The sequence below is a fragment of the Capra hircus genome, chromosome 11 (genome assembly GCF_001704415.2).
Source record: "Capra hircus breed San Clemente chromosome 11, ASM170441v1, whole genome shotgun sequence".
Taxonomy (NCBI): domain Eukaryota; kingdom Metazoa; phylum Chordata; class Mammalia; order Artiodactyla; family Bovidae; genus Capra; species Capra hircus.
The window spans coordinates 74,870,194-74,883,654 of NC_030818.1; the positions used below are offsets into that span (position 1 = coordinate 74,870,194).

Consider the following 13,461-nt stretch of genomic DNA (forward strand, 5'->3'; position numbering starts at 1 on the left):
TCAGTACTGTCAAGGCTCATGCCTTGGTTGTACCAAGTATTAGCCATGTGACTTGTGAATTAACTTTTTAAGTTTCGCTTTGTTATTTTTTGATATATATTTTGATATATTCCTCAGTATTGTGAATTATGAGATAATTCATGCTTAGACTGGACTATGATGTATATAGTAACTATATAGTCACTACTAAGAACACCTTAGCTGTATTGTCGTCAGTGCCATTATAATTATCCTTCGCCTTCTTACCATCTGTTAGATTATTTGGTGGGATTTGACCTTTCCTCTCTTTCATTGGTAGCATCATGTTGTGCATATTTTTAAAACCTGATATTTAGCATTTGAATTCAAATCCAACTCAATAGTAGAGAATAAGGTAAAAATCACAGTTGTTTCAGAAACAAATGAGATCAGCTCATGAATGAAATTGCTTTTTAAGAAATTATTTTAACATTCTAAGCATACCAGGTTTTGAAATAATCTCCTTTAGAAGTGCTTAGAAATATTTTGCCCAAGCAACACAGTTCTTATAAAAGCTTTATATATTTCAAATTTTATAGACTAAATCTTGATTACCTAGAATTTTATGATTCAGATTTTTTTACCAAGTTCTTTTGTTCTGTTTCAGCTCTTTTTATATATCTTGCTAAAGTGAATTTGTACAACTTACTACTCTTGTAAGAAAAGTATATTAAATGTAGACTATTTCTCTTTTTTTATTCAGAATCTGATATTATTGAGACCATTAATCAGAATTTTTTTTTTCTTTAATCACAGGGAGTGGTAAAGTTTAGTGGAAAGATGTGTGCAGTAATAGTCAGAAAAATATACTTGTTGGTGTGAGATAATATATGTGAATTTATTTTGGAAAATACAGAGCTACAAAATATTTGGTATTATATTAGTATTATAAAGTAGGAATGCTTTTGAAATGATTTAGGAGAATGGAGTGAACCACATAACTGAACCTAAGAGCCACATCTTAAAATTTGATCCTCTCAACTAGTTTTATTATTATAATTTTATAAAAATTAAAGAAAATTAGAATAATTAAGGGTTCTAGGCAGAAATATATATTTGCCTAAAGTGTCCCTATATTGTTAAAAAGTTTGTAAATAAAAGTATTACTAAACCTATCTTTGTGATACAGCAGTTTTAATTTTGCATATTCTTGTTTATTTGCATATGTGATTTTATTGTTAGTTTAGTTTTATAAAAGCTAATATTGCATCATATACATTTTCAGTGTTGCTATATTGTTATACATTTTTTGTGAATTCCAATATCCTTAATTAATAGCTAAAATACTAGAAATTTACTAGCATTGAATCCTAAAATTTCAGCACCCACCCTCCCATCTTCTGTATTCTTCACCCTTGTTATACCAAATAGTTACTAAAGGTATTAAGGATAGTCACTGTGGGACAAAGTGACACACTTATCTGTGGGGCGAAGATTATGGAGATTTTGTTAGACTACTGATTACATTATATATTTTATATTAATTGTCCTTAGAAAAGTCTCCTCTGCCCCAAGCCTTTCATTTTAATTTCAGCTTTGCCATTAGTATATTGCTCTGTTTTGGTCATACTTAGTGCTTATTGATAAATATTTGGTTAATAAATAAAAAGCATAGAGAGTTGCCAACTGAGTAACTAGGTTAGCAAGGTGCCAGATTGGTGGAAGAAGAATTGAAGTACACAGTGAGTAGCAAAAAACTAAGTGATTCTAAAAGAAAGAAACAGCCAGTTACTATAGTGTATTTAAGAAAACTCAATGGTAAATTAAAATAACAATAAGATACAGATTAAAAAAGAAATGTTTCATAAACTCTCTTCAGGACAGTTCATAGTAATAGATTTAAATAAAAAAACATTCATTTAAGTTCAGCAATGCCATTTATAGATAAGTAGTTTTTCATAGATAAACAAAAAAGAGAACACAAACAGCACTAAAAGTTACCATAGCCTTTCTTCATGGACAGAGTTTTTTAGGGACAAACAAAGATACGGCACAGGCAAAATAAAAAATACAAGAGTGTTTATCATAGCTTTTCTTCATAGATTGGAAACTAAATATCCTATAGTAGGGGATTGGTTCAGAGAAGGCAATGACACCCCACTCCAGTGCTCTTGCCTGGAAAACCCCATGGATGGAGGAGCCTGGTAGGCTGCAGTCCATGGGGTCACTAAGAGTCGGACACGACTGAGCGACTTCACTTTCACTTTTCACTTTCATGCATTGGAGAAGGAAATGGCAACCCACTCCAGTGTTCTTGCCTGGAGAATCCCAGGGATGGGGGAGCCTGGTGGGCTGCCGTCTGTGGGTTGCACAGAGTCGGACACGACTGAAGCGACAGCAGCAGCAGCAGCAGCAGGGGACTGGTTAGGTCATAGTAGATTCCTTCCATGAAATACAGTGAAACCATTAAAAATATTGATGTAGAAAACAATGTCATGGAAAGGTGCTTGAATATATTGCCAAAAATTATAGGCATTATATTAGTATGTATGGCATTATCTGGGTTTATATAGAAATAATTATGTATTATATAGTCATATATATATATAAATAAAACTGTGTAACTATTAATAATAGTAATTATCACTGGGTCTTAAGATTTTAGTTATTTTTGTTATCTGTTTTCTAAATCTTCTATAATAAATGCTACTTACTGTTCTCATCAGGAAATAAACTCATTCAGAGATGAAAAGAAAAGGTTCTCTACTAAATTTTTAAAAGCAAAGCAAAACAAAAGAATTAGTCATCATGGGACTAATAGGAATACAAAAATGTTTTCTTTCTGTGGGACAAAGTGACAATTTCATCCTTTAGAGCCCTTTTAAAATTCTCTTGTAAATGTGTCTTTGTATCTTTCCCTCTTTCCTAAGTCCAGAGGTCAGTTCAGTTCAGTTCAGTCACTCAGTCATGTCCGACTGTTTGTGACCTCATGAACCACAGCACGCCTGGCCACCCTGTCCATCACCAACTCCCCGAGCCAAACTCATGTCCATCACCAACTCCACCAGCCAAACTCATGTCCATTGAATTGGTGATGCCATCCAACCATTCATCCTCTGTTGTCCCCTTCTCCTCCCGCCCTCAATCTTTCCCAGCCTCATGGTTTTTCCAAATAAATCAGCTCTTCATATCAGGTGGTCAAAATATTGGAGTTTCAGCTTCAACATCAGTCCTCCCAATGAACACCCAGGACAGATCTCCTTTAGGATGGACTGGTTGGATCCCCTTGCAGTCCAAGGGACTCTCAAGAGTCTTTTTCAACATCACAGTTCAAAAGCATCAATTCTTCTGTGCTCAGCTTTCTTTATAGTCCAATTCTCACATCCATACATGACTACTGGAAAAACTATAGCCTTGATTGCTGCTGTTGCTGCTGCTAAGTTGCTTCAGTCGTGTCCAACCCTGTGTGACCCATAGATGGCAGCCCACCAGGCTCCCCCGTCCCTGGGATTCTCCAGGCAGGAACACTGGAGTGGGTTGCATTTTCTTCTCCAATGCATGAAAGTGAAAAGTGAAAGTGAAGTCGCTCAGTTGTGTCTTACTCTTAGTGACCCCATGGACTGCAGCCTACCAGGCTCCTCCATCCACGGGATTTTCCAGGCAAGAGTACTGGAGTGGGTTGCCATTGCCTTCTCCATAGCCTTGACTAGACGGACTTTATTTTTCATATTATCTTAAATATTACTGTGAGTATGTTTCATAGTAGAAATGGTAATATTAGTAGAATAATATGTTTAATATGTTTATGCATATACTGGAGGGAATATTTTCAAATTTTTTTTTTTTAACTGATGAGGCATTTCATAAAAAAAAAAAAAATTGGAAATCATCGTTCTAGACTGACTGTTATCAAATTGTGATCCATGGACCCCTGTGGGCCTCACAGGACATTCAGAGATTTGTCACATTCCTCTTTTTTGTTGTTGTTTAAGCTGTGTATCTTGTTTGTTTTGGCTGTGCTGAGTCTTTGTTGCTATGCTGGCTGTTTTCTAGTTGCAGGGAGTGAGGGTACTGTCTAGTTGCAGTGTGTGGGCTTCTCATTGCTGTGGCTTCTCTTGATGTGAAGTGTGGGCTTTAGGGCACAATGGACTTCAGTAGCTGTGGCACATGGGGTCAGTAGTTGTGGTTCCTGGGCTCTAGAGCAGTCTCAGTGGTTACGGTGCACGGGGTTAGTTGCTTTGCATCATGTGGGATCTTCCCAGACCAGGGGTTCAACACATGTCTCCTGAATTGGCAGGCGGATTCTCTATGACTGCGCCACCTGGGAAGCCCTGTATCTTCTTGAATATGGGTTTTCTTAATGTATACCAATCACCACATTATTGTAGCAGATTGAATGCAGAAGCAGAAAATGAGAATCCAGTTAAGCCAGACATTAAAGAGATTTGAAGAAATGTAAAATAGTGCCACTTTTCTCACTGAATTTTATTTTACATATATAATATTTTATATTTTGAAAAAATATGTCTTTCAAAAAGTGTTTTGTTGTTCAGTCACTAAATCATGTTCGACTCTTGCTACCTTATGGACCACAGCACACCAGGCTTCCCTGTCCTCCCCTATATCTTGGAGTTTGCTGAAGTTCATGTCTATTGAGTCAATAATGATATTCAACAGAATATGTGTTTTTAAATTTATCTCATTGAAGTATCATTGATTTACAGCATTGTTAATTTCTACTGTGCAGCAAAGTGATTCAGTTATACATACATTCATATTCTCTTCCATTATTCATTTTGTATGTAATAGTTTGTTTCTGCTAATCCCAAACTCCCAATATAACCCTCCCCCTTGGCAACCACAAGTCTATTCTCTAGGTCTGTGATTCTGTGTCTGTTTCATAAATAATTTCATCAGAAGAATATATTTTAGTGTTGACATATAATATGTTTTAAATGAATACATTATTTGGAAGGTTCTTAGTTGTAATTTTTAGTACATAGATATTGGCCAATATAACCCAGATAAACAAAAGCTCTTTTGGGTTCTTGAGTAATTTTTAAGAGTTTAATGACCTGTGGAGACCAAAACATTTGAGTCTCTAACAGCTACCACAAGCTTTTTGAGAGGAGGGGACTGTCTTATAGTCCTTCACTTCCTAATACACTGGAATTGCTTAGTAAATGTTTGTTACATGGAAAAAGAAATTGACCATTGAATTACCGTAAAGGCTTTACGAAAGTCCTGCCTAACCTCATTCCTTTTTTTTTTTCTTTTTTTGCAAAATTCTAGTGTAAATAATATACTTCTGTGGACCCTGAAGATTTTTTCTGAGAACAGTTGGAGAATTTTAGTTGAGATTATGAGAATTACAAGTTATTTCTATTTAGGAGAATTAGGAAAAAAGAGTCCAGGGTTGAACAAAGAAAAGAAAAGGGATTTTTAAACAAGGAAGCAGATAGAAGTTGAAACTTGACTTCTTATATATTGCTGGAGGATTGTAAAATGGTGTAGCCACATTGAAAAGTTGGCAGTTCTTAAAATGTTATGATATGACTCAGCATTTTCACTCCTAGGTAAAATATAAACATACGTTCACCCAGAGACTTGTACACCAGTGTTCCTACTAGAATTATTCTTCATAGTGGAAATAACCCAAGTATTCATTAATTGGTGATTAGTGAAGCAAAATGTCATACATACAGAGTGAAATATTATTCAGCAATAAGTGGAGTAAACTGCTGATACATTGTCCAGCATGAGTGAACCTCAATATATTATTCTAAAAGTGAGAGAAGCTAGGTGCAGAAGACTACCAGTTCTATGATATGTGATTTCCAGAAGAAATGAAATCTCTAGATGCAGAAACCAAACCAGTGGTTGTCAGCTGGGAGTGAAGTGTGGATAGACTTCAGATGGGAACAGGGGAACTTTTGGGAAGTATTGGAAATATTTTTTTAGTAAAACTGACTTGTGATAGTTGCACAGCTGAATTAATTTACTAGTAATTATGGAACTTAAAGTTTCAGAGAGAAAGTAGAAGGTATGTCTAAGTTTATCTGGGAAAGTCAGAGAAAGCTTCCAAAAAATATTGGCTTGAGTGGAGAGTTAAAAAAAGTTTAGGAAAGAGTGAATAGCATATATAAAAACCACATTGTGAACCAGTGTGAAAGAACATGATTCGTTCAGGGAATTAGTATGAGTTTCGTCTTGTTGCAACATGAAGTTTGAGTCTGGGAACATCAGAAGATAGTTAGGAGTGAATTTAAAGAAAAAAAGGCTGTTGATAGTAATCAGACAGGCAAATCAGGGGGATTATTGTAGACTTGCTTTTGGTTTGTTTTTATATTCATGAAGTTCAACACAATGTTGAAAAATGATCAGAAGGAAGAATATTTAAAACTGAACTTAAATGTTTTGCTTTGAACAAAACACTTGAACAAAATCTTGTTATTTCCAAGGTATTGAATTCTGTTTATTTTTAAAGAACCAGTTAATGTTAGCATTTTCTGCTATGTCTTCTCTGTATATTTGCTATATCTTCATCTTTGCCCCTTGTAGGGTCTCCTCTGTTTCACTAGCTCTGTTATAACACTTCTGGCATGGCATCATAGTACTTTCTTGTGAGACTTGAGACTTGACAGCAGGAAGTAAGCCTCTTTTCTTCAGGTTTATAACTACAGTGTCTGGCATGAAATTTGGCACATAATGGATGTTCACTAGTAAATTTGTTTGTCAGAACTTTCAAGAAAAGCCTTGCATAGCATAGATTGAAGGGTTTAAAGGATTTTTACATGAAGGTAGTCTTCAAAGAAAATATTGGATGGGCACAAGGTGAAATTTTATATTAACTCTTGAAGGATTTGGCTTTGAGTTGAGGTAATTTCCCATCCAAATGCTGAATTCTGATGGCTATTTTTCATTAATTGTCTCTTCTCTGTCTTAGAATTTTAAAGTTAAAAATGGCCTTTACAGCTAAATAGTCTTCTCTGTTTATTCATTTTATGACCTCAGGCCAGTCACATAAACCTTTCCAAGCCTAAGTTTTTTCATCTATAAAATGAAGGACTTCATGTACCTCCTTGTTACAAAGATAGGTTAAAATAATTTTTAAAAATTTCTGTAATTCATAGTGACAAACTGAATGGACTATCCAAAGTTTCTAAGAAATAGATGCCTGAATTTGGGCTAGAATCTGATGTCTTAAATTTTAATCCAGTATTTCCACACTGACATGGTGGGGACTTCTTTCCATATTAGTGACCTTTTTCCTTGTTTTATTTGCAGTTTCCAATTTGATGTGGGCTGGGAAACAAAACCACAAGCTTTACTTATTCAGTACATGCTTATTAAGCATTGCTAGGTACCAGGTATAGTGGTAGGTATAGGAAAATAGATGAATTCTGTTCTCAGAAAGTTTGGCGTCTAGAAGTAGAAAATAGACCTTCTTAAAAAAAATCAAATGAAGTGTATAGACAAATGTGAATGATGTAAAGAGGATTTAAAGAGCATATTTTAAAAAGGGGACATCTGGGGTCAGAGTCTTTATAAAGTAGGTGAACAAAGGAGAGGTGGCAGTCCCTAACTGGAAGGAATTGGGGTATGAGTATGACAGGCTTAATTTTCCTTGGGAGTTTTGCATGGAAGGTGATGTCACTGTGTAGCATCCTTTGATGAGATTGAAGGTATAGTTTGTTTGCTCTGAAACCAGGATTCCAGAGGATCCAGTGGGATAGACTCAGTAGGGAAAGAGCCCAGGAGTCAGTGGATAGGAAGCACACAAAAACATCTTAAGAGAAGGCAATGCTGTTAGCATCCTCCTTATTCTCTATTGTGTTGACAGATTGTAGATAATTACTTTTCAGCTCATGTAACAGCTCTTCGAGATTGTCCCCATCTGACTATTGTAATCAACTGTCCTTTTTTATATCATAATTTATTAATGACTTGAACTGGATCATTATTTCATTCTTGTTTATTCCATGAGGTTGAACCTCTCAACAGCATAGCCTAAGACTACTTTAATCTCGCATGAATATTCAGTGAACATTGAAAATGGTACGGAAGTTGAAGAAATTATAATTTGGTATAATATATAAGCTTTTAATTCTTTTAATATTTAATGTCTTTGTGTGTGTGTGTGTATGTGTGTAGGTTAAATGTATCTTTAGAATACAGTACGAAGAGGTCTTGTATATTCAAAGGCCTATTGAAGAGGACAGAAGAAAATTTTTCCAAGAACTGATTCTCAATCAGGCCTCAATGGCTCCACCACGAAGGAAACACACTGGTAAAGTTCCTAAAGTCTTTAGGAAAATGGGGGTGGGGAAGGTGTTGGAGTTAAGAAATATCCTTTCTTGGAGTCATTAAAACAAAACAGTTCTTTGTGGAAGACAGTTTTTCAAGTTTTGTATAACTGTAGATGGACTCATGGAAGTGGCCATTGTGTTTAACTGACTTGAAATTAGAAAGTACAGCCTCATCGTTAAAGTTTTTCTAATGGATGACTGTTAATGAAGTAATCTCTTTATCACTTCAATCCAGATGCTCTAGTAGATTTATGAGACTCAAAAAGTCATAGAAAAAGTCTTTAGTTCTGCTCTGTTTTAGTACTGAGGGCTTGAACTAGCAGGTTGTGAACAACAGGTGTTGTGTTGATTGCTTTCTGGGTCAGGGTTGTTTTGTTGGGCCTGATTAGAACAATTGCCTTTTCTGGTTTGTTTTATTTATTAATTGACTTTTAAAGTATTTATTGAGCACCTGTTTTGTTAAATATATTATGCTAGGCACTTGAAAGTCTATCATGGCTCTCTTTAAGCATTAGAGTTTTCTTGGCCTTAAGAGGGGCCTCAAAATTATTCAGTCCCCTGACTTAAGAAAGGGCTGCATTCTAAGTTATTCAGTAATTTCTCTTCCTAATCTTAAAGGTGGAAAGATTTTTACCACCTAAATCTTAAAGGTGGTAAAAGATAAGATCCTCTTGATTAATCTGTCTTTCAGTGTCTTTGAAAAAATAGCAGTCCTGTTTATTAGAAAAAATTTAAGCCTCTTATCTTTTGTCCTGTTTTTTTGTGTTTCTCATGGCTGTTCTTATGGGATATTTAAATACATTTCCCATTTCTGCCAACTCCTTACTGTTTCATACTTCTTTGTTTTTCATTGGTTATGTTATTAAATACTTCTTTGTTTTCCAGTGGTTATATTATCCAATACTTTAATAAATCTGTGGCCCTTTAGTGGCTCCTTTTCACATTTTTCTCAGTGTTTATAAAATGGACATCTATTAAATGAATATAGCTCTGTAGTTTTCCCCCCAGAAACCTTGGGAAATTCAACATGGAAGTTACACCTTCTGGTTATTGGTTGTTGCCGTCTGCTAATCTAAATAACAGCATTTAAAATATTTTATTATTAAAGTGATTCATTTTAATGAAGTATCTTGCATGTTCCTAGATATATTAAAGTCCTGTAGATCTGAATTTTCTATGTTAAGGATTAACATTATTATTTTTTTGAGTTGTTCCTCCTGTTGACTTTCATTTTTCATCTTAGGGGCTATTTAGAAATCAGCAAGAATACTTAGAATTTTAATCCTGAGCTTCAGTGTGATACCAGGAAAATCTTTTAAGGAATTAGAGAGCATTATGATTAGGCAAGTTAATACTTTACCTTCTAAGAAGATGTTTGTTTGTTTTACAGTATATAGTGAATACCATAGACTTTATATATAAAACTTAACACTGGGTTTTCCATCTTCTCTATGTCTTTGGGATTTTTTTAGTTACTGCTTCCCCCACCCCCATGCCCTGCAGGTGGCATTTACTCTCCTAACTGTGTTGTATTAAGAATTTGAGAGTAGCAGATGTGTGTAAAATCAGAAGTGTTTGGGAATGGGAGGGACCAAAGGATTATTACTCGCCTGTTTAACTTTCATGCATATAAAGCAACCTTGTTTTGAGAAACAATCTTTAAATAAAGTTGACTTCAGCAAACCATATACAAGTACTTCACCTGAAGATATTTATGTTGATTTGAAATATTTCTCTTAAAGTTGTATATAAATAATAATCTCAAAATCAAATTATTTAAAATTATATCATGTGCCCTTTAAAGAAGTCCTGTTGTAAGTTATTTTATAAATAATTCCCTTATGTACTTTTGTTCCCATTCAAATCTTTACCTGCTGGATTTGCATGGTTCATGTATATTTGGAATTCTCTTCTTAAAAGAACATTTCAAGGGAGTGCCAGAAAAATAATTGAGGTAGGTCATGGACCTGCCATGTTGGAATCTTAACATTTTCTTCTACTTTCTTCAGGTCTTTGTGCAATGGAGGTACTTCCACTTGCATTACCTTCTCCACCTCGTCAGTTATCAGAATCAGAGAAAATTCGGATGGAGGACCAAGAGGAAAATACTTTAAGAGAGTTGCGGTTGTTTCTCAGGGATGTAACCAAGAGGCTGGCGACAGACAAACGCTTTAACATCTTCAGCAAACCGGTGGATATTGAAGAGGTCTTGTTTCAGTAGTGTGCAAACAATGAAGTTGAACTGGCTAAAAGAAAAAAATATTGACATCTTTTTTTGGAAGGAAAAAAAGCAAAGGCATGGATGAATATTACCCCTAGCCTGTAAAATTTTAATCCATGTGATAACTACCAGTGTCATCAGCAAACATCTGGTGACTTTGGATGAAATTAGTGACAGTTTGTATATGTCCTCTTAATTAGTACTGATCTTTGCAATCTCTTATTCTTCAACTTAAGAAGAGGATTAAAAGTTACTTTAGTGAATTGTCCATACTAGACTATTTTTATTCCAGGATAAATCCTGCTTTCCAAAAGAATATTGGTATTAATCAGTTAATACCGGTTTCCCAAATTGTGTGTATATCTTACTGAAAGAGATAGCTAAGAAACCTGAAGTTTGTCTTTCATTATTTTGGAAATGCCTCTGACTAAGATGCTATATGAAGTTAAGCACAGCCTATTAGTTTTCTCTGTAAGAATTTTCTCTGCTCCCAGTGGAAAATTTCTCACTTTCTATGTGTATTGTTTTGTGTCCTTGTGGGAGCATGATTTGTGATGATGAAAAAAGAAATTTTCCATTTGGAATCTACTATAATACTGTAGAATACATTTTATTTTATTTTATCCTGGGATAATGTAGTGTGTGGATGAACACAATGCAATCTTTACTAGCCTTCTTCTTATAGTTCAGACTCCATGTTTGAACAACTTTGGTGTTTTAATTTTTTATTCTTTTTTTTAAAATTTGAATTATGAAGTGGTTCAGAGTTTAATGTTGTGTCCTTGTTGTGAAATCTGTACTCTTGGATCTGAGCAGATTCCTTTGGAACCATTACCTTGTCTATGCCTGGGAGCTAGTGTTGTGTTTTTTCCTCTTGGAAAGCCTGAATATATCTATTCTTCCACATCTCCCTTTTGGGGAATAAAGTGAAGTGAAGTCGCTCAGTCGTGTCCGACTCTTTGCGACCCCATGGACTATAGCCTACCAGGCTCCTTTGTACATGGGATTTTCCAAGCAATAGTACTAGAGTAGATTGCCATTTCCTTCTCCAGGGGATCTTCCCAACCCAGGGATCGAACTCAGGTCTCCTGCATTCTAGACAGACACTTTACCGTCTAAGCCACCAGGGAAGTCCTTGGGGAATAAAGGGACGGTCTAATTTTATTTGTATATTTATCCACAACACATGGTTTTTGCTATTTGATCCTTTCAGCACCACCACAGAGATCATTATTATGTTTGCAGTTGAAGAAACTGAGGCTCGTTGTCAGGTGACACACCAAGAGAAACATTTCTTAAAATTTGAAGCCCATGTTCTTTATATCACAGCTATCTTCCATTTTTTTTCTGCTGGAATGACAAGGCTTGCCTATTTGCTTTTACAATTAATATATATGATTCTATATTTGTGAAGCGTAGCTTTTAATCTCATGATGTTTTCAGAAAATCTTAAAACTATAAGCCACCTTTAAAAGTTGTTAAAAATGTTTATTTCAAATTGGTTATGGGAATGCTGACACTTAATTGGTAGGGACTTGCCCCCAAGTCAGTCTCCCAGGTTGAGAATGAACCAGCTTGGTCTTTGCCCAGGAAAACATTTTCTGTCTAACCAGAAGAGATTGTCAGATTTCACATGCCATCTGTGATAGAGTAAAAGTTATATAAATGGTGGTAAGGCAGTAGAAGGGGATAGAAAATGTTGGTCAGTTAAAACTTTTATTTTAGAGTTATGTTTTCTCTTTTTCCTCTTTTTTTTCCCTCCTCAATTTCCTTCTTTGTTTGCTTTTAAGGCTGAAAACATAGGAGTCTCTGGGAAGGATAGAGAAGGGAAACTAAAATAATAACATTTAGATAACCTAAAAACACAAAAACTTATATGAATTTGAAGAAAAAAAATGTTTAGAAAATAAGCAGTGAATTTAAAGTTAGACATAGGTGCTGAAATGGTATGGTCTTCAGCAATATAAATGTTTATAGTACAAAGGTTTATAAAATGTTTTCCACATGTACACAATACACATCAAGTGTCAGAGCCAAGAATCCAACTAATACCTTCTGAACTATTGCTTGTTGGGTAAAGCTCCACTACTCCCCTATAAGGAGATTGGCTGGCTTTTTAGCTCCTAGAGGATGAAAAATAAATTAAAACATGCACACATAGCTACCTAAAATTTTAAAAACATAAATAATATGTGTATATATATATGCTTATATTGTTCTATAGGCATAGGCATATAGGTGTATTTATACATGTAAATATATATTATATATACAAATTTAAAAGGCATCTGTCCTATCTACAGTGAAGAAAACTAGCCTTTAATTTCCTAGAGCAGAAATTACCATATTCCCAGAATTTTGTCCTGGACTGATTAAACATTTCTAAGACTGTGTTTATGTCAGAACTAATTACTTGATTTGAGGTTTGTGTTGGGGAAGACAGTCCAGGCACACACACCTGGGAGACGTTGTAGGTTCAGTTCTCGGCCATGGCAGTACAGTGAATATTGCAATAAAGTGAAGTTATATGAATTCTTTGGTTTCCCAGCATATATAAAAGTTATCTTTACACTATGTAATGGCACTGAAGTGAAGTGAAGTGAAAGTCACTCAGTCGTGTCTGACTCTTGGTGATTCCATGGCAATCTCCAGGCCAGAATACTGGAGTGGATACCCTTTCCCTTCTCCAGGGGATCTTGAAGTGATAGTTGCTCAGTTGTGCCTGACTTTTCGTGATTCCATGGAATTCTTCAGGCCAGAATACTGGAGTGGGTAGCCTTTCCCTTCTCTAGGGGATCTTCCCAGCCCAGGGATCCAACCCAGGTTTCCCACATTGCAGGCAGATTCTTTACCAGCTAAGCCACAAGTGAAGCCCCAGAATACTGGAGTGGGCACTCTGTCTCTTCTCCAGCCTATCCCTTCTCCAGCCTGTCTGACTCAGGAATTGAACTAGGGTCTCCTGCCTTGCAGGCG

General features: G+C 35.4%; 1 protein-coding gene across 2 annotated transcripts in view; it reads left to right on the top strand.

Annotated features, from left to right (window-relative positions):
* ATAD2B (ATPase family, AAA domain containing 2B) overlaps positions 1-13,461 on the top strand; it is a 127,355-nt gene that overhangs the window by 87,207 nt on the left and 26,687 nt on the right. The window contains exons 20-21 of one of the 2 annotated variants that reach the window (XM_018055586.1): positions 8,113-8,248; positions 10,277-10,473. In XM_018055586.1, the coding sequence (XP_017911075.1) occupies positions 8,113-8,248; positions 10,277-10,473 (333 nt within the window). The remainder of the gene's footprint in view (positions 1-8,112; positions 8,249-10,276; positions 10,474-13,461) is intronic. The other variant, XM_018055587.1, reaches the window with a different exon arrangement.